Source organism: Camelus ferus, chromosome 20, assembly GCF_009834535.1.
Source record: "Camelus ferus isolate YT-003-E chromosome 20, BCGSAC_Cfer_1.0, whole genome shotgun sequence".
NCBI lineage: Eukaryota > Metazoa > Chordata > Mammalia > Artiodactyla > Camelidae > Camelus > Camelus ferus.
Window position 1 is genome coordinate 3,318,958 of NC_045715.1, and position 21,021 is coordinate 3,339,978.

The following is a 21,021-nucleotide window of genomic DNA, read 5'->3' on the forward strand; positions in this document are numbered from 1 at the left end:
TGACGGTAGCTGTTTGTGTAGTTGACAGTGACATTGCTAATCAGAGTGCTTTTATTTCAAGAGAACAAAAATCCTCAGTTCTTTTTACTCTCCTCTTGTCAAAAATGTCATTCAGCAGACTCGCTGAGCGTCCTTAAAAGCAAAGCTGGTGCTCAGGACCAAAGGCACGAGCGCAGCAGGACGGGGTCCTCCCCTCCGGGAAACGTGCGCACCGCTGGCCGGGAGAGCGAGATTCCTGGCCGTAAAGAGAGAAACAGATCTTGTATTTTGAGGCTTTTGCCTCTAGACTAAGAGCCTCAGAATTGGCTACAAGTCTTTGTGTGATTTTCCTTTGGTTGTATTAACCCCTCTCCAGCAGTTAAATAAAGCATTTTCCATCCTTGTCTCCTCTGCTTCCCCGTCCCAAGAAAACCAAAGAAATTTAGCAAAGAGATGGAAGTGACCACGGTCCACCCCGTGATTTGGATCTTCTCCAAGAATTTGATTGTAATTGCTAATTAGACACCTTCTAGCTAGTTTAAGAAAATATTAAATATAACTTTTTAAAAAATCAAACATAGAATTACCATATGTTCCACTTCCGTATCAACAGATAGAGACATTTCTGTATAATCTGTGTAATTACCAGTCCCACTTCCAGGTATGCATCCAGGGAACTCAAAGTGGGGATTCGGGTATTTGTACACGCGTGTGAGTACGTGTGCACGTGTGGCATCATTCACAAAAGCCGAAGGTGGAAACTGCCCAAAGTCCACTGATGAATGAACGGATAAACAAAATGTGGTCTTTGGGAAATACTGGAGAGGAATATTATTCAGCCTTAGAGAAGAATGAGTTCTGACGCCCGCTGCGTGGGCGCACCTCGGAGATGGGGCGCGACCTGAGACGAGCTAGGCACGGCAGGACGGGTGTCGTGTGCTGCTGCTACTGTGAGGGACCTAGAACACTCAGATTCACAGACACAGAGTAGAGTGATGGATGCCAGGAGAATGAGGAGTCAGTGTTCGGTGGGTTCAGAGCTGCAGCTGGGGAGGTGGGACGTTTTGGAGACGGTGGTGGTGGTGGTTGCACAACCGTGTGAGTGTACCTAGTGTCACTGAACTGTACACTTAAAGATGGTTAAAATGGTAAATTTTATGTGTATTTTACCACTGTTTCAAAATTATGTTTGCTAATACCCTCTTTAGGGCTTTTGCGAAAAAAAAAAAAGTATGTACCATGTATAGACACTCATTGTTACATACGCGTGCGTGCATACGAAGCCAGGGTTGCCTGTGAGGTGCGGGAGCGCCCTTCCCCGCGCCGGGCTGGGTGGCAGGAGTTACCGGCGGCGAGGATGGTGTGGTATCGTGACGCCACGAGTCATGAGTCACGTCTTGTGTGGTTCTGATTTGTGTCGTCTGTGTCAAGTTCTGACGTCAGAGTTAAGTTATCTTCACGAAGTGGATTTGGGTAGATTTCCCTCTTTTCTGGGTGCTCTGAGACCGTTAACTTCTATTGCTAGCCTAGCCCCAGGATGGTTTTCAGAGGTAATTTTTAGTAACTTTATTTCTGTCTTTCCTTGGTCATTTTTCTTTTTGTTTCTACTGTGTCAGGGGGGTCAGTCTTGAGAATTGATATTTTTCTAGAAAGTTGTCCGTTTCTTGATATTCTGGTGTATTTGCATGGTGCGCACAAAGTGGTGGTTGTCCGTGCTGTCAGGATGGTTGGAAAGCAAGGGAGGGGTTTTTCTGTGGTCCGGCCCCTCGGCTGATACTTCCCACCTCCCGTTAAGCTCCACGTGCAGCCCGCGCGGCGCGTTCCGCTCACGTTCCCCCGCCTTCCTCTGTGCGCATCCAGGCTGCTGCCCGACGGGTTCTGGCTCAGGGGCCCCCTTTAGCGTTTCGTCCAGTGCAGGCCTGCTGGCCGCAGACTCGCTCAGCTCTTGTGTGGGGAGGTTCTTATTTCTCCTTTGTTCCCGAAGGACATTTTTGCTGCGTGTTTGCTGTGTCCGAGCTGACTTTTTCCCCTCGGTCTATGCACTGTAAAGGTGCCTTTCCTTTCCTTCTGTCTTGTGTACTTTGAAAGATAAACATACGGTGTTCTCACGTTGTTCCGTCTGTTGTCTTTTCTCTCTCCCCTTCCCTGCTTTTGAAGATCTTCGTGTGTCGCCAGCTTGCAGCGGATGGTGATGGTGTGCCTTGGTTTGGTTTTCTGTGTTTACCCTGAGAGGTGCTTGTAAGCTTTGGTCTGCAGGCTTCGGATTCTCATCAGATACAGAAAACATCCAGCCTCTGTTTCTGCAGGTGTTTTTCACACACACACACACACCCCTTCTCGGACTCAGATCAGCCGTGTGCCCGACACGCCCCCTCCCTGCCTCGGCTCCCTCCTCTCTGCTTCATTTGGCATCTCCTGCTGTGTCTCCAAGTCCTCTGATCTTCCCTGTGTCGCACCTAATCTGTGAAACACATCCAGTGACATCCTTACCTCTAACCTCCCATTTCCTCGTACGTTCCTGTTGTCCCTTAAGTAAACCCTCGAGCACCTCGGGGTGATGTGTAACAGCTTTGGGAAACGTCCTTTTCTATTAATTCCGCCACCTCTCACTTTTAGATCTCTGTTAACTGATGTGATCTTGACCGCGGGTCCCGTTTTCCTACATCTGTGTGCATCTGGTGATTTGGGGTCCCTGCACCTTGTGACGTGTACATTTTGGGGCGGGGCACTGGGTTCCGTTGTCTGCTTTCTGCAAGCGCTGCGTTTGTTCTGACAACCCGTTGTTACTAACACGTGAGTCTGAGCCTTTCCAGGCTTACTTTTAAGCTTTGTCGGTGAGTTCTCGAGGATCCTTTGCTCTAGAGCTAAATTCGTTCCACTCTAGGTACGTGCCTGTTCTGGGCTCTCTACCCAGGGCCCGGGAGCTCAGGGAAGTCTCCCCACCAGCTGGTGCGGACCCCCAGCCTAAGGTGAACTCTGGCGGCCCACTCAGCTCGCAGGTCATCGCACTTTGCCCAGAAGTTGCTCTCTGCCCAGCCTCATGGATTTCGCCCTGCACGTGCCCAGAGTGGTGTTCAGCAGGGACTCAGAGGCTCCCTGGGCAGTCCTGGAACTTTCTCTGTAGCTCTCTCCTTTCCGCTACCTGCCCCACCAACCACAGCCTCCTGGGCCTCCTCGCCTCCAGTCTCTGTTCCTCCCCAGGTCAGCATTTTGCCCGCTGTGTCTGGTTCCCCTCCCTGCGCCCATAGCAAGGAAGCCGCCGCCTCCAGGCAGGAGGCCAGGTGGGTCTTTGGGCTCACGCTGTCTGCCCCCTTCACCATGGTGACGTGGTCCTGCGCTGCCTTGCTGTCCGGTGTCTGAAACGGCCGTGCAGGTCGTGCAGAGCCAGTGCAGAAATCCAGACCCTGTTCCTCTCTCATGCTTGGAAGCAGAAGGCATGTTTTGTTTTGGGGACATGCTTTCTGAACAGTGAATTTTAACAGGTGAACACAACCGAGGGTATCTTTTTTGCTCTCAGCATGTTTTAAAAGAAAACTGTTTTCAGGAAAGACACTAAAACGGGTTTTCTCCTAGCTGAGTTCTACGCCAGCACCCCCGGAAAGGCACGCAATTGTCCCGGCGCCCGCCTCCTGTGTTCAGGAGCCATCAGCTCACAAGGCAGCGTTTGCTCCTGTGTTTCCATCAGAGCTGCTGGCCTGAGTCACACTGAGTGCCACGTGCCTTCCGTCCGGGAGATGCTTTCTCCTGAATGTCAGTGTTAACCTTTCACTTGAGTCGTTAGCGGTTGCTTCTTCTCTGAAATGCAGCGGTCCTGCCCCTGACCAGCACGAGGCTGGGCTGAAGGCGCCTCAGGGTCCGCTCCCTTCATCTGTTTAGTCAGGGGTTGGTGGCTGAGTGTTCCGAGCACCAGGATGCGTTCGTGACGAGACAGACAGGGACCCTGCTCTCAGGAGCTCGGTGGCGTTGGTGCAGCTCAGTCTGAGGTGGCACTGGAGCTGCCGTTCAGATGAGCAGAGACCAGCCGTTGGAAGCTCCAGGTCAAGGACGATGAGGCAGAGGGAGGGGACGGGACAGAGGCCCCAGGGGAGGCAGACCTGCGGCAGGAGAGCGTCGTGAGGAGGGACGAGCCCAGTGCTGGCCCCGTGAGTCCAGGCTCAGTCCTGTTGTGCGCACTTCTGCAGCTAAGTAGGGCACAGTCAGGTGTCACGAGGCCCCTGAGGTGGGCCCCAGAGGGTCCTTCGGGGGTGGGGGTAGTGGTTGAGCCACTACAAGATTACAGGGTCTGCAGTCAGCAGGAGCCGTGATAGCACCAGAGAGCCAGTGAAGCTGGACAGGGAGACAAAAGCCAGATTCCACCGTCCTGGTCAGCACGAGCCGCCGAGAATCCATGTCTAAGTTTGCAGAACCACGGAGAGCTCCAGAGGACCTGCTCCCTCAGAGATGCTGCGCTTTTTCCGAAGGCCCCGTGGACCTCAGCCTAGAGATCCTGCTTTTGTGGAAGGAAGGCTCGAGGAGAAGTCTCGGGAGCTGAGGAGCATGTGACTTTAAATAGGGAGCGAAGAGTCACGGAGAAGCGGGAGCCGCTCAGGGTGGGAGGGCTGCCCCGAGGCCAGGGGGCTCTGTCCAGCGGACAGCAGGCACCTAGCACCCTCGGGCCTCCCCGTGTCGCCAGGGCCCTTCTCACCGCTCTGGCCCCGCACCAGCTGACAGCTCAGGCCAGGGCTGGTAACCCTGAGACCCAAGCAGCTCTCGATGTTAGCTCACTGGCAGGTGCCGCCCACTGTGACCCAGCATCTGGAGAGAGCCAGAGCCTCCGGCCCACGCCCACTGGCCCTGTTACCCGGGGTCATGTGGCAGGAGAGAGCGCCATCTTCAGCTGTCTGACAGTGTAGTAGAATTAGGACCGGTGGACAGAGGTTATAAGTAGCCAGGGCCCAGGCATCAGAGGGAGGACCCCCCCGGAGTCTGGAGCAGCCGGGGAGGGGGCTCTGCAGCCATGGCCCCCAGACTGCACCGTGTGTCTGCCGAGTGGGTCTTCACTCCAAGGAGTACACCTCGGCTCGATGGCAGGCAGCCTCAGCTCTCATAATGAAGCAGTAAGATGGTGATTTCTTTGAAACTCGGTGTCCTTTTTTCTTTCCACTTCTCGAGCCTGGGATGGCACCCTCCATGAGACCCATTCTCTTTCAATTCCAGTCTTCAATTATTGCAATTTTTATTGCAAATAGGAAGAAGCAAAATATTGTCGCTTCTTTTGGGCCAGTTCTTGTCCGTCTTTATCTTACGAGGCAAGATCAGCACGAGGGCGAGTCCATTGTCAGACTCGGAAGGAAACCAGATGCCTTTAAAAGCTGACCTTCCCAGGGTTCTGCTTCTAAACGCGCCTGCCTGAGCACCCCAAACCCTGGCTCCGTAACTCAAAGGCGACCCTGGGGAGCGAGTCAGTAGCGGGGAACTCTCAGACCTCTGTGGTTTCCACTCCCGCAGGTACCTCTCCGTTCATGGATGCGCTGACAGCCAACGGGACGACCAGCATCCAGGCGTCGGTCACAGGGCGTGACAGCCGGGAAGAGGAAGTTCATTGACGACCGGAGAGACCAGCCTTTCGACAAGCGGCTGCGGTTCAGCGTGAGGCAGACGGAGAGCGCCTACAGATACAGAGACATCGTCGTCAGGAAGCAGGACGGCTTCACCCACATCTTGTTGTCCACCAAGTCGTCAGAGAATAACTCACTGAATCCGGAGGTGAGCGCTGTTTCTCGGGCTGGTTTGTGCCTCCCCCGTGCCCGGCCCTCGCTGGGTCTCCCTGGGACTCGTGTGGATGGTCTGCGTGTGGACACCCAGCCACCTTCTCCAGGGTGTGGGCTGCGAATGGGGGCTGGCAGGGGTTCCTCTGTGCTCACCTCCAGGGCAGGAGCCTCGGGCCCCCTGGAGCCACCTACCAAGTGTGTGCACCTGCTGTCCCTCAGCTGTCACCAGACTTTGTTCAGACGAGACTCAGGTGCCCCGAGTTCCGCCCCACGGGGTATTTTACCACCATCCCCGGCCCGAGTTCAGTGTTACCTGGGGAGGAACTCACGGTGACAGTGGTTTCAGCATGCCCGTTGCTGATCAAACCTGGTAAATGTCGCTTCCAGGGATCTCGCGAGGCTGGTGCTTGCAGAGGTGTGAAAACTTAGTTCTCTGAAGTATCAAAAATCAGAAGTATCTGAACCTCACTCTATCATGTGTAGAATTTTAAGTTCTGGTAGTTGTTTTCCACGTGTGAACACCTGGGTCAGGCTTTTTCCAGACAAGAAAACCAAACTGCAGGAGGCTGGTGTGTCAGGTCAGGGTCACGGGACAGAGCAGTTCAGGGCTGGTCCCAGAACCTTGTTGGACTGCAGGGTCCCTTCCCTTCATTTAATTATCTAAGTGCTTTACGTCCTTTAAAATGACCCCACGCTGGTGTGCTTGTTCTTCACGTATGCACCAAACTTGGGGTTTCTGTCCCAAGCATGGTATGCTGATGTCAAAAAAAAGGGCAAAACAAGGAACCGAGAGCGTCTCTGAGCTGTCTGCCTGTGCCACCTGCCGCCCAGCCTGCAGAAATGCCCGGTAGGTGTCCTTGGGGCTCCCCTCCCGGGGCCTCAAGGACTGGCCACTGAGGTGCCTTAGTTGCTCCCCATCCATAGTTGCTCAGCTGATGCTCCTCTGTCCCCATTATTCCCAGTGTCTGGTCTCAGAAAATAAGAAATCTGTGAATTAATTTTTTTTAACTTTTTTTCCCTTAATGGAGGCACTGGGGATCGAACCCAGGACCCCGTGCATCCTAAGCACACGCTCTGCCCGTGAGCTGCTCCCTCCCCCTGCGGATTTCCCTGTCCCTGGTGGCAGATACAGGGAACAGCTGCGGGCTGCAGATGCACTTTCTCCAGATCCAGATGATCCGCTAGAGAAGTGCTTCTGGGACGCTCTTTAGGGAAGACCCTGTGCCCCCCGTAACTCCTGGTGACTTGCAGGTGATGAAGGAGGTGCAGAGCGCGCTGAGCACGGCTGCAGCCGATGACAGCAAGCTGGTGCTGCTCAGCGCCGTGGGCAGCGTCTTCTGCTGCGGCCTGGACTTCATCTACTTCATTCGGCGCTTAACCGACGACAGGAAGCGGGAGAGCACGAAGATGGCCGAGGCCATCAGGTACGCACGCCTGTCCGCCGTGGGCCGGGGTTTGACCCAGGCCCTGAGAGGCCAGGCCTGAGCAACCGGTGAATGAAGTGTACGTCTCCCCACTGAGACCTGGTAGCAGAATGAATCAAACCCTCTGTCTCCTCTGAGCCAGCAGAGAGTCCCACTGGCCTTGAGCAAATAACTAATTTCAAGGCCAGTGCGTGTGCAGACGTGCCCTGGTGGTCCGAGCACGCAGCGCACGCGGCCGCAGCCCCAGCCCCAGCCCTTGTGCTGCGCGTGGGTCCTGGCCTCAGCCCTTGAGTAAAGATGCATTCTCTTTCACGTAGTAACTCACCATTTGCTCAACCCTGAAGTAAGCTGGCTAGGCTTCACGACAACATAGTTCCATAACGTCCCGTGAGAAGGGTTTTTAGTACCAGCAGGACAGTCAGGTTCATCCCGAGTCCCAGCCACACGGAAAGCCGTCTAGTACAGGTGAAAGCTAAAAGTTCCCTTTCCCTCACCCCCAAGGCATCCACTGCTCATTTGTATGTCCTGAACCTTTTTTGAGCATTTTCAGAAGAGTATTGCACACACACACACACACACACACACACACACACACACAACACACATGTCTTTTAGTTCTGTCAAATAAGTGGAATCACACTTTTTTTGTTTTGCAACTTCTTCCATTTAGCAGAGTGACTGTGGATGTTTGTCTCTCCTGTCGTGGGAGCCGCCTCTCTGTGTCGTAATGTGGCACAGCCTTCCCTGGAAGCCCGTGACGCTGCACCAGCACGTGCGGGTCTGTGCTTAGTTACGTCCCGCGCCGCTCATGCCCGTCGCTGTGCGTGTAATGAAAAAGTCTGATTGCTCAGAGGCTACTTTTATTGAAGTGACTGAAACCCGGTCACCAGCCAGACTGACTGTTGTACTGCCCGCCCCCCACACCACCTCCCTAAACTGTCGTGTCTCTAAGTGACGCTGAAGAACCCTCGTGTGTCTTTGTAGTTTACAGGATGGACACGTTTGGAGAGACGCAGGCCTCCAGAGTGGCAGTAAAGTTGGCTGGATCTCCTCCAAAATCCACAGATTTCTGGAGAGCTGAAGTTGGGCTGCTTTTGCTAGTTACTGGGCCCCAAGTGGCTGAGACTCCAAGCACTGATGTTGGAGGCACTGGGCTTCCTGGTCCCCTAAACTGCTTGAGGGGTGCCCATCAGGAGGGTGGAACCCTTTTCCTGCCTCGGTTTGGAGCGGACGGGGCATCACTCTCGGACATCTCTCCAGGTGTTCTGACGGGCACGGGTCCAGACAGCCCATCAGAGGAGCCCTGAAGCCACCCATCTTGGGGCTACGGGCGTTGCCTCGGCCTTTATAACATTTTCAGTGATTCTCAAAGTTAGTACGTTTTCCCACGCTGCAAGCACACGCGTGTGCGGTTAGTTCCTTCTTTTCGAACGTTGCCGTTGCTTAGCCTTTCGTACAGTCGCTCTTCTTTCAAATATAGTTTGAAATTTAAAAATCTGATTTCACTAAGCATTGTTTCTGGCCCCCTAAATAATTTCAAAGTGGCAGTGTCCTAAATAGGACCACCTGGTTACTCAGTTTCAAACTGAACTGCTTGATCAGGGCAGGGAGTTCCTTGACAAACCATCAGTAACTTGAGGGCAGCTGGTAGACGCTCCTCATTATTAACCCATCCCTTCCTTCCAGGGGGAGTTACAGTAACTGAATTTTCTGTATTTAATTGAAGTATCGTTGACTTTCAGTGTTGTGTTTCTGGCGCGCAGCACAGTGACTCAGCTATACACACACAATCTTTTTCATATTCTTTTTCATTATAGGTAACTACTACGTACTGAATGTCATCCCCTGTGCTCTGCAGTAGGACCTGGTTTATTTTATATATAGTAGTTAGTATCTGCAAATCCCAGATTCCTAATTCATCCCTCCCAGGAATTTAATTTTCATTTTTTAAATACAGACTCGAAAGCCTCAGAGGGTGGTGACTGTATTTTCCATAAGGTCGCACTGACTTTCCACGCACTCGTGTGACCTGGGGGCTCTGCTGGATAAGGAAAGAGGATTTGTCCACCTCGGTTCTGGCCCCCGAGGGCCCCCTGAGCCCCTCTGCTGACCTTCACTGTGCTCCAACCCCAGTCCAGCCCTCTCTCCTCCAGGGTGGAGTTGCCCGGGACCGCAGCAAAGGCTGGTGCTGTCGGGGTCAGGACAGACAGGCGGGGAGAGCTCCTCTGTCGAGCTCTGGGTGGCTTCCAGTGTGTAGTTTCTTGAGCTGCCCGCTCCATTCCTGGAACTCCAGACTCTCCTCCCTCCCCGCGAAAATCTGAATCGGCATTCTAGGGAAAAGCCAAATTCTGCTCTAGGAAAAGTCCTCTTGGTTCTTCTTTAAATGAATATATTTTTGGCAGGAATCCAAAAAAAGAGTCGGTTACACCAGATTCCCTGAACCTTCCCTCTGGCTCACTTGCATCGAAGTTCATTTTTACGTGACTGTGGTTGGCTTATCCACCTAAAGCTATGAGTATGTGTATTCTTTGTTTCTGTGTGTCTTGTCTTGAATTCTATACACCTTTGGGGCAAAGAATGTCATCGCACTGAGTTTTCTAAGCAAAGTGGGAACAGGAAGGTCAGACTTAAACATTAGATCATCACGTGTCTGTGGCGGCTTATCCGTGGTTGGGACTGGTGGTGGTGACCAGTCTGCAGGTCAGTTGCCGTAAGACAATCCCGCACATTCGTGATGGAAACAGAGTCATCACAAGTCAGCTTACAACGTGAGGCTTTGAAGTCGGAGAAACCAGCAGCTGACACTTCGTGTCTGAAGGACCAGGAGCCTCCCCTCCCAGAGGGGCTGTGGAGCGAGTGGAGCCGGCGAGGCGGCGGCCCCCGGGCTAGACCTGCTCCCGGTCAGTCCTGCCCCAGAGGTCTGGTGCCGGGACAGCGCGGCTGGGAGGTGGCGGTGAGCTGGCCATTAGTGCGTCAGACCCTGGTGGCCTCGTTTCCCCAAATAATTCCTAGGCTCTCATTTTAGGAGATTTTCTGGCTTCTTGGTGATGTCTGTAGAGTAGTAAATGTTCTTCAAAAGAATGGGAAGAATTTCGATTTTGTTTAATTTTAAGTCCTTTTTAACTAATTTTGTGGCAAGTATCATCCTTCCTTCCCTGCTGTTCCCAACACGGCCTTTCACTCAGTTCACAGGTAATTCAGAGGAAACTGACATTTATGCTCAGTACATTGCACTGAGCACATTTGAACATTCATGTGTTTTAAGTTTTAAAATGCACTTGCTTGCAGCCACATGGCTCAGCCTCTGTGACTCTGGGAGGTCTCTGCTGAACTGGAAAGCAGTGCTGGGGACTTCTCTGTTGGTTTCTGGGGAGCGTTGTGAGTTTTAACACAAAAGGAATTTCTCCGGCCCACATCCACTTTGGTGTCTCAGAGCTCAGCAGACTGGCCCGGCAGCGTCCACTCAGAAGCGGAGACGGTCCTCGCCCCCGAGTGAGCTGGCTAGTTCACTCTCCTCCTGGAAACAGCCTCGGGCTTTAGATTAAGTGATCGTTCCAAGCAAAAATAAAAATAAAATCATCTTCTTAGGAGGAAAATTCTCAGTTCCAAACAGGTTTTTCTCCAGCCTGTTAAAATGCAGGCTTTGATTCTGCAATACTATTTTGGAAGCAGATTTTTTTTTCCGCTTATACAAACATGTAACATGAGAAGGAACGGCGCTACGTGGAATAATTAATTCCTTTTACCATTTCTCTGTAGAGCCCCTTTGTTGCTACCCTGTCTTGATCAACTCTTTCATTTTAATCTGCCCTGCCGTCCGTGGTTTCCAGATGTCGGCCCTGGAACAGCTTCTCCTTTGCCCCTGTTCACGAGCTACTCTGGGGAGAACGTCTGCTTTAAATCATGGAGACAAGTCAGCCGTTACCTTCCTCAGACTCGTCGGTAACTGAGCATAGAAAACGCATTTTCATCATGAGTCATTGACCCCAGGTCCTCAAAATGTAGCAGAGCTGAAGTAGCTTCATGTAGATGGTCCAGGGTTACTTCAGGGACCTGTCTGGCAGGCTGTCTGGTTTTCTGTGTCGTTAAAGCCCAGTGTGGTCTTATGATGGGGCCTCGGGCCCATTGAGAAGGTCTCTGCCACTTGTTCATTTCAGAGAGTTAATTCTTCTCATAAGTGCCCCCAAGCCTTCGGGGACCCTGGGTGGGCTGAGGTCTGCACTGCCTGCAGGGGCCTTCGAGAACAGTCCCCAAAGGCTTGCAGGCTGCCAGACTCAGGGGTTCCCCCCTCTCTGTTCACACACACTGCCCTCCACGCCCCCCCAATCCTGCCATCCAAAAAATATATGACCCCTCGTGGTGGCATCTGGGGAGAAGGAGAGATTATCTGAGATGCTAAGTCCTGATTTTCAGAGACGATTTGAACAGATTTGCTCGACTGTTAAACTGCGGAATTGTAGGGCACTTCCAGACTGTTGTTTTGGGTACTGAAGATGGGGGTGGGGTTTAGAATTGGAATTCTGTGCTTAGATCTAGAACTTGGACTAGCTTAAAGGACTTGTCCTGTATTCATTCTGGGTGTGTTTTTCCTTTTCTTCCCCGTGTTAAGTCTTCACAAGAAGCAACCTCTGAACACAGAATGAGCTTCCAGTGGCGAGAAGGAGGGCACAGCCCCAGTGTGGTGCGGCACCTGCTGGCCCTAACTAGGAAGTGCCCACCTTTCCGCCTGTTCCTAAAACAGCTCCCAAGATGGCGTTGGACGGGCCGTGAGCGAACCCACGGCCTCCGTGGAGGCAGCCCTGGCCTGGCCTCGCTGTCCTGAGGGCTGCTCGGCTCTTGCCCAGCGCTCGGGGGGAGACTCTGTGCGGGCGAGCGTCCCAGGGTGATGATGGTCTTGGTGGGCCTTGCATCTGAAACCAGCCCGTGAGCCTCTTGTCTCTACGTCCCCCAAATCGTTCCGTCTGGTTCTGTATAAACTCAGAAAATACCAGTTTTCCAAATAACCAGTGAGCTGTCTGCTGAACTCACACAGCCAAGTCCAACCCCAGTGCACTTGTCTCTGCTGAACAGCAGGGGGCCCCAGTCGCCCCGTGACACGTCCCTCCGGGACACCTGCTACACTGGTCCTCTGAAGCCCAGAGCGTTTACTGGGCTCCTCATGTCTTCAGGGGAAGGTGCGCTGGGGAGAAGTGTGTGCTGGTCCTGCAGCCCGAGCCCAGCGCGGCCCTCGGCGGTGCCGTGCCCCCGTCTTCGCACGGGTCCTGTGGCAGCAGCCGCCCCGGCCCAGCCCCCAGGGCGCCGGGGGGCCTCAGCAGCACACGGTGGGTGGACCCAAGGCCCTGGGAGGACGCCTTCAGCGTACCTCAGCCCGTGGGGAGGTGCACAGAGCTCACCTGCTGGTGTAACTGCTACTTGAATTCCTCAGGAGTAGTCGATTCTGTCTTGCACTGTCTCCAGCCTGCACTGTCTTGAGTAATCTGTCCCATTTATTTTTCATTTTAGAAACTTTGTGAATACTTTCATTCAGTTTAAGAAGCCGATCATTGTAGCTGTGAACGGCCCAGCCATCGGCCTGGGCGCGTCCATTCTGCCGCTCTGTGACGTGGTCTGGGCCAACGAGAAGGCCTGGTTTCAGACGCCCTACACCACCTTCGGACAGAGCCCCGATGGCTGCTCCACCGTCATGTTCCCCAAGATCATGGGAGGAGCATCTGTGAGTACCTCTTTTTAAATAATTCTGGAAAACTTCCTGAAGTCTAGTTTGGTTACTGGTTTTCTCAGTGTATACAAGGTGTCATTCTTTGAGGACGTTCCGTCAAATGCACTTGTAATTCAGCCCTAGTTCATAAAGTGAACTACTTAATTCATGAAATCCGGGGAGGTTTTCCTGTTTGGGTTCATGGAATGTTGACTGATGCTGTTGAAGTTTCGCCAGGGAAGGCCCTCACCCCCGAGGAGCCCCTGGGTGATGAACGCTGCTCTCACGACAGAGTGGTACACACCCGCTCTGTAACCAGACACCAGAGCTTGCAGTCGGAAGGTTCTTGACCTAATAACCTAAAGCTGCGCTTTTAAGGAAAAGCGTGAGGAACAGAGTTGCTTGGGATCAGGGGGGTTTCCCCACAGAATTGTGGGGTTTTGCTCGTCTAGCCATTTCATCCACCCATAACAGGAGTTTGTGCTGTAGCTTGAGATTTATTCAGGTTACATGTGTCGCATCCGTGTTTCCTGCGAGGGCAGAGGCGGTGTCACAGGTTGGAGTGCAGGAGCAGATGCTCAGGAGAGTGACAGGTGGGAGAAATCTTGGCCCGTACGGAAGGGACAGGGCGGGCCCGGCTGGACCCAGAGAGGTGGTGCTGTGAGGCGGGCCCCCCAAAGCCTCCCCAGCTCTTGGGGCATGAGGAGCTGAGGGGCATGTGTGGCCTGTCACAGAGTCCAGGGAGGGAGGGAGCACGGTGCCCCCGTGGGTCCTCCGGGCGGATGGCTGCGGCCCTGCCTGCCTCCACCCCTCCTTCCCAGGCCTCGGTACCACACCCTCACAGGGCTCGCTGCATGCGGGGCTCCTCCGGTGCTGGGCCCAGCTGGCAGCCCCTCACGTGTTGGGTGGGACTTGGCCACGGAACCCTGTGGCCCGAGCTGGGCAGGGACCTGTTCTGGTGCCACCTGCAGACCTGCAGGCAGGAAGCCGTCCCAGGCCCCACCGTGTGGCAACCGGCTAGTCTCCTCAGGCCTCGCGCCAGGCAGGATCTGGAAGCCGGCCGCTCAGCATCACAGTGGCTGAGCATGGTGGACGTCACATGTCCACCCGCCTCTCCCCCGACTTCCTGGTCCCCAACCCTCCAGGCCCTGACCGGCCAGCCTGGCCATCACCCTTGCCCTGGGTCACTGCCTTCCCACCTCCATCCACTTCACACAGGCGGGTGACCCAGAGTATCCCCCTCACCACTGTCTTTTTGAGCCCCTGCTGGGAGCAGCTCCAGGGGCTGCTGTCCGCATGTCGCTGACTCAGGGGAGCCCCATTCAGCTGTGGTTGGCAGCAGAGGCCAGGTGCTGGGGCGGGGGGAGCAGGCGGCCTGTGCCCTCTGGTGTCCTGTGTTGCATTTTAGGGTAAATTTGGAAATGCCCATAGTTGCTCTGCACATCCAGCCATCTGGAGTGGGAGAGACTCTGCTGTGACAGCAGGTGTGGGGTTGGCCCAGCTCCGAGGGAGAAAGGCCAGCGGCCAGAACAGCTTGAGACTGGAGGGGAGGGGAGTCCTGCCTGGCTCTCAGCCCGCCTGCCACCCCAAGGCCTGAGAGTCCAGAAGAGGGAAGGAGACAGGATAGAGGTGAGCGGTGGTCAGGCTGTAACTGACCTCCACGTGGCAAAAAATGACATTCAGGGAAGTGACCAGGAAGGACAGAGATGGCCTGAGGGAGGGGCCAAAGGATGCGTGCCCCTCATCCACCACCCCCTAGACAGCACAGGGCCCGGCCACATCTGCGTCCATCACTTGAGCCACAACCCTGTGGTTCAAGTTGGTCTTTTTTTTTTTTTTTTTTTTTTTTTGAGTTATAGTCAGTTTATGATGTGTCAGTTTCTGGTGTACAGCACAATGCTTCAGTCATACATGAATATGCATATATTCATTTTCATACTCTTTTTCACCATAAGCTTATAAGATACTGAATTTATTTCTGTGCTATACAGTATAAACTTATCTATTTTATATATACCAGTCAGTATCTGCAAATCTCGAACTCCCAGTTTATCTCTTCCCCCCTGGCAACCACCAGTCTGTATTGTCTGAGTCTGTTTCTGTTTTATATATTTTTTTTAAGATTCCACATATGAGTGATATCATATGGTATTTTTCTTTCTCTTTCTGGCTTACTTCACTTAGAATGACATTCTCCAGGTCCATCCATGTTGCTGCAAATAGCATTATTTTATCATTTTTTATGGCTAAGTAGTTTTCCATTGTATAAATATACCACAGCTTCTTTATCCAGTCATCTGTTGATGGACAGTTAAGTTGTTTCCATGTCTTGGCTGTTGTAAATAGTGCTGCTATGAATATTAGGGTGCAGGTGTCTTTTTGAATTAAGGTTCCCTCTGGATATATGCCCAGGAGCAGGATTAGTGGGTCATATGGTAAGCTTGTTTAGTCTTTTGAGGAATCTCCATAGTGTTTTCCACAGTGGCTGCACCAAACTGCATTCCCACCGGCAGTGTAGGAGGGTTCCCTTTTCTCCACAACCTCTCCAGCGTTTCTCTTTGTGGACCTTTGAATGATGGCCATTCTGACTGGTGTGAGGTGATACTTCATTGTAGTTTTGATTTGCATTTCTCTGATAATTAGTGATATTGAGCATTTTTTCATGTGCCTATTGGCCATTCAAATGTCTTCATTGGAGAATTGCTTGTTTAGGACTTCTGCCCATTTTTGGATTGGGTTGTTTTTTTCTTTAAGTCATATGAGCTATTTATATATTCTGGAAATCAAGCCCTTGTCTCAGCTTTTGCAACTATTTTCTCCCATTCTATAGGTTGTCATTTTGTTTTGCTTATGGTTTCCTTTGCTGTGCAAAAGCTTGTAAGTTTAATTAGGTCCCATTTGTTTATTTTTGCTTTATTTCTATTGCTTGGGTAGACTGCCCTAGGAGAATGTTGCCAAATGTATGTGAGATAATGTTTTGCCTGTTTTCTTCTAGGAGATTTATTGTGTCTTATGTTTAAGTCTTTGATCCATTTTGAGTTTATTTTTGTGTATGGTGTAAGGGAGTGTTCCAGCTTCATTGTTTTACATGCTGCTGTCCAGTTTTCCCAGCACAATTTGCTGAGGAGACTGTCTTTATTCCATTGTATATTCTTGCCTCCTTTGTTGAAGATGAGTTCACCAAAAGTTTGTGGGTTCATTTCTGGGCTCTCTATTCTGTTGCATTGATCCATATGTCTGTTTTTGTACCAATACCATGCTGTCTTGATGACTGTAGCTCTGTAGTATTGTCTGAATTCTGGGAGAGTTATTCCTCCAGCCTCTTTCTTTTTCTTCAGTAATGCTTTGGCAATTCTAGGTCTTTGATGGTTCCATATAAATTTTATTATGATTTGTTCTAGTTCTGTGAAATATGTCCTGGGTAATTTGATAGGGTTTGCATTAAGTCTGTAGATTGCCAATCCAGGAGCGTGGGATATCCATTTTTTTTAAGTCTTCTTTAATTTCCTTCATCAGTGTTTTATAGTTTCCAGTGTATAAGTCTTTCACCTCCTTGGTTAGATTTATTCCCAGGTATTTTATTACTTTAGATGCTATTTTAAAAGGGATTGTTTCTTTCCTTTCTTTTCCTGTTGATTCATTGTTAGTATAAAAAAAATGCAACTGATTTTTGTACATTAATCTTGTATCCTGCTACCTTGCTGAATTCTTTGATTAGTTCTAGTAGTTTCTGTGTGGAGCTTTTAGGGTTTTCTATATATAGTATCACGTCATCAGCATATAATGACAGTTTTATCTCCTTTTCCAATTTGGATCCCTTTTATTTCTCCCTCTTGCCTGATTGCTGTGGCCAGGACTTCCAAGACCATGTTGAATAGGAGTGGTGATAGTGGGCAGCCTCGTCTTGTCCCAGATCTTAGTGGGAAGCTTTTCAGTTTTCCACCATTGAGTCCTATGCTGGCTGTAGGTCTGTCATATATAGCTTTTATTATGTTGAGATATGTTCCCTCTATACCCACTTTGGCGAGAGTTTTTATCGTAATGGGTGTTGAATTTTATCAGACGCTTTTTCTGCATCTATTGAGATGATCATGTGGTTTTTGTCCTTTCTCTCGTTGATGTGATGTATTACATTGATTTGCGTATGTTGAACCAGCCTTGTGTCCCTGGGATGAACCCAACTTGATGATGGTGTATAATCTTTATGTGCTGTTGGAGTCTGTTTGTTTGCTAATATTTTGTTGAGGATTTTGCATCTATGTTCATCAGTGATACTGGTCTGTCATTTTCTTTTTTGGTGGTGTCTTTGTCTGGCTTTGGTGTCAGTGATGGTGGCTTCATGGAATGAGTTTGGGGGTACTCCCTCCTTTTCAATCTTCTGGAAGAGTTTGAGAAGGACCGTTATGAGTTCTCTGTACCTTTGGTAGAATTCCCCAGCCATCGGGTCCTGGACTTTGGTTTGTAAGGAAGTTTTTTTTTTTTTTATTGCTAATTCAATTTCATTTCTAGTGATTGATGTGCTCAAGTGGTCAGTTTCTTCTTGACTCAGTCTTGGTGGGCTGTATGTTTCTAGAAGCGTGTCCATTTCTTCTAGGTTGTCCACTTTGTTTCCATATACTTGTTCCAAGTTGGTCTTGAGAACACACTTCAGCCCTTAGCGATGGGGTAACGGTCTTGTCTCACTGCATGTTGGGAGTGAGAGGAACACAAGCTAGGAGAGGAGAGCTCTGGTCCCCCGGGGCACTTCCCCCTCCCCCGGTCATTCTGTCCCCCTTTCTCGCCACGTTTGACTCTAAGTCCATCGTTGGTTTTAGACCTCCCTTTGCTGAGCAGCACTTCGTAGAACGCCTCTAGACTCAACGCTCACACCTCTGCCCAAGCCTGAGCTCAGACGGCAGGCTCCACCTGGGGTGGGAATTGAGACGCTGGCGAGTCCTCCTCGCGGGGACCGGGGACCAGTGCCCGGCCGGCACCTGCTCTCCCGTTCCCTGTGGCTCCCCGAAGTGCACAGGTGTGGCGGCTGAGAGACGGCTCAGCGACCGCGGGGCCTTTCATGACAAGGACTTTACCTCTTGGAAAAAAGTGTGTCTTACCTGAACCCCAGAAGCTCATGCAGGTCTTCTTCACGACCATCAGTCTTCAGGTGGGTTAACCTGCAGGACAGAGTACAGGGAGGAAATGGTCACAGCACAGCAGTTTGTTTGTTTTAACATATACAAACGTGAGCTTCCATCGAGTCACCGAAGTAACTGTGCAGACGAACAGTGGTCACCCAGGGCCTGGCTAGTTTTATTTTCACATCCCAGCAGTGAAGCGTGGCTTCCGGTGACCCTGCGGCAGACACATCACTGCCCAGAGAGCGTCGCGTCGGCCTCTCTGACAGAACATCGTGTAGCAGCTCTGTGCCCCGTGCACATCCCCGAAATCAGAAATTGCTGTGAGCCTTCCTGACGGCTCAGCTGCCCAGGAAACTGGCTTGTGTCCTGAGTCCACATGTGGAAGCTGACACTGGTGGGGAGGCAGGCAGGGCGGGACACACCAGCGACTTCAGGTCTACAGCAAACAGACCTTTCCTGACTGAGTTCTTGGTTACATCGCCCTCTATAGTCTCCTTGAAACATCGCCGGCCGGTTTGTCACCCCCTCTGCCTCGTCGATGTGCCTCCCGGGCTGGCCCTTGGCGGGGTGAGTTTTCGGGCGGGTCTCCCCCACCTCTCATGCCGCCGTCCCCTCTTCTTCCCTCCAGGCCAACGAGATGCTGCTGAGCGGGCGGAAGCTGACGGCGCAGGAGGCGTGCGGCAAAGGCCTGGTCTCCCAGGTGTTCTGGCCCGGGACCTTCACCCAGGAGGTCATGGTTCGCATTAAGGAGCTCGCCTCCTGTAACCCGGTTGTACGTCCAGTTCCTTCTTCCTTTTTTTTTTTTCCAACCATGACATCTCCCTGCAGGGAGCTCACAGCAGTGAAGGCATCTCCTGCATCCTGCACGAGCCTCTGCTCACCCGGCCCTCCCCTTGCAAACACCCCAGAGCCAAGAGAATGCATTTGAAGCTGAGATTAGTAACCTAAAAATGCTCTGTGAAAGTATACAAAAAAGCAACATTTCTAAAGCTCTTGAGGGTTTCCAAAGCCCTTTCATGGGTAACCAGACTTTTTTTTCACCCCTCAGTGGACACAGTTTTTTGTTTCATGAACATACAGGGTAATTAGTCCTCTGACAGAACTGCAGGTGGCCAATGACAGGATGAAATGTTGTTTAATATTAATGGACCCAACGCCTATCTAAGCTCTCCTAGGCGTCTGAACTGCTCAGTACCGAAATTAAATTGAGGCTAGAAAACCCCTCGGCAGGCACTCCCAGTCCCTGGTGAGCGTCACCAGCGTGCGGGTGGGGGTGGGGGGCCTGGATGCGGGGCAGGACCAGGGCGGGGAGGGCACTGCTCTTGGGAACAGCTTAGCAGCCGAGTGAAATGGAGCGTGTGTCCGACCTCCGCCTGCCGGGCCTGGGGAGGAGGGCCAGGTGGGCCTCGGGTCGATGGTGCCCCCATCACTAACCTGCTGCCTGTGGCCTGGCCAGGTGCTCGAGGAGTCCAAGGCCCTGGTGCGCTGCAACATGAAGGCGGAGCTGGAGCAGGCCAACGAGAGGGAGTGCGAGGTGCTGAAGCGCATCTGGGGCTCAGCCCAGGGCATGGACTCCATGCTCAAGTACCTGCAGAGAAAGATCGACGAGTTCTGACGCCGGGCGCCCCCCGACCCCGGACCCCGGAGCGCGGCGCGGACGGCGGGGCTGGGTGCCCTCCCGGCCGACACACGGTCACCGGAGCTCACGCTTGGGACTGGAAACATCCAAGCTATTTATTACCAAGGAGTTTTTAAGTACTGTAACTTTAAAATAAATAACTACAAAGCTCCTTTGTCCCAACGTCATTATTTTATGCTGAATATACACTCAAGTGTAAACATATAACGGTGAGCTCCGACGTTCATGACCTTTGGCTAGTGCCGTATACAACATGTGCTTCCCTGGTTTGGGTGGCAGAACAAGTCCGGAATAATGTTTTCCTTATCTCTTCCTTCTAGAAAACAGAATCTAAAGAGGTGTTAGCCAGCCTCACCTCCCCTGCCCCAAATAGAAACATGGAAAGATCTGAGGCGTGGCCTTGACTCCAAGAAGGTACAAACCCTCAGAGCTGGAAAATTCTAAATCGTTACTTATCTTTTAGGATAAGTATTTCTGATGACCGTAACCTCTAAGCTAAAACACGCTTAGGATTCATGCTGAGAAATCAGTTGATTCTTCTTTCTTAAATGTGTCCAATTCTTACCCAGTTAACATGAAGAAACCACTCTCTCTCTGGGGGAAAAGCTTGTTTTGCAGTATTAGTGAATCACTGACTAGCTTAAGTATGATATCTAAGTTCTAAGTTAATCTTAGTGGGTTTATAATTAGTTTTTCAGACCCTTTTGAAAAAATAACTACATACGTGCTTCTTGTTGCTGGGTGAGAAATACTACTTTATATACAGTTTTGGGTTTCTATTTGCAGGTATGATTGATGTATTACACCAAAAATAAAAGTATTTTTATGTTTATAAAGTGTAATTTTTAGGTTCACTTAGAATATATTTTATTTAATAAGTTAAAATTCTTTTGGCACACTATTAAATGCAGAAAAACTCCTTTTTAAGAGAAAGAACTGCCTTCTATTCGACGTTTAATGTTCTTGGCCTCTGCTCTCGTGGCTACACAATACACCAAGTGCAGGATGCGGTCCGAGAGTGCCCTGTGTAAATAGCCGCCCCCCGCCCGCCGGGAGGGGGGACCGACTCCTGATTCCAGACGCCTGTCATTAGGTAGGCTTCTGAGCTTGCAATCATATTGAATGTATGAAGAATGAAATAAAATCAAAACCTTATTTTTGTACAGTTTTGAAGTTTATACTTAGAACCGACCGCCTCCCGGCCTTGGGGAGAGCTGTACAGCGTGTAAATTGGCCTTTACCTTGGATTGGTTGGTGCAGTATTTTTGCATCTGTGGGACCTACTTTTTCGTTCAGTAGTTTGAACTATATATAAACTGTACAATCTGTAAAGTTTTTATAGAATAAATATTCAGCTGTGAAAACTGGTTAAATAAAACTAATATTTCTTAACACATTTGAAACGTTCCTCTGA

At 51.2% G+C, this 21,021-nt stretch overlaps 1 protein-coding gene across 1 annotated transcript in view; it reads left to right on the forward strand.

Moving 5' to 3' along the window:
* CDYL (chromodomain Y like) overlaps positions 1-21,003 on the forward strand; it is a 101,056-nt gene extending 80,053 nt beyond the window's left edge. The window contains 6 exon segments of the mRNA XM_032462432.1: positions 5,467-5,531; positions 5,533-5,724; positions 6,981-7,153; positions 12,656-12,866; positions 18,597-18,740; positions 19,425-21,003. Coding sequence (XP_032318323.1) covers positions 5,467-5,531; positions 5,533-5,724; positions 6,981-7,153; positions 12,656-12,866; positions 18,597-18,740; positions 19,425-19,583 — 944 coding nt within the window. The 3' untranslated portion in view covers positions 19,584-21,003.
* Positions 21,004-21,021: the final 18 nt, after the last annotated feature.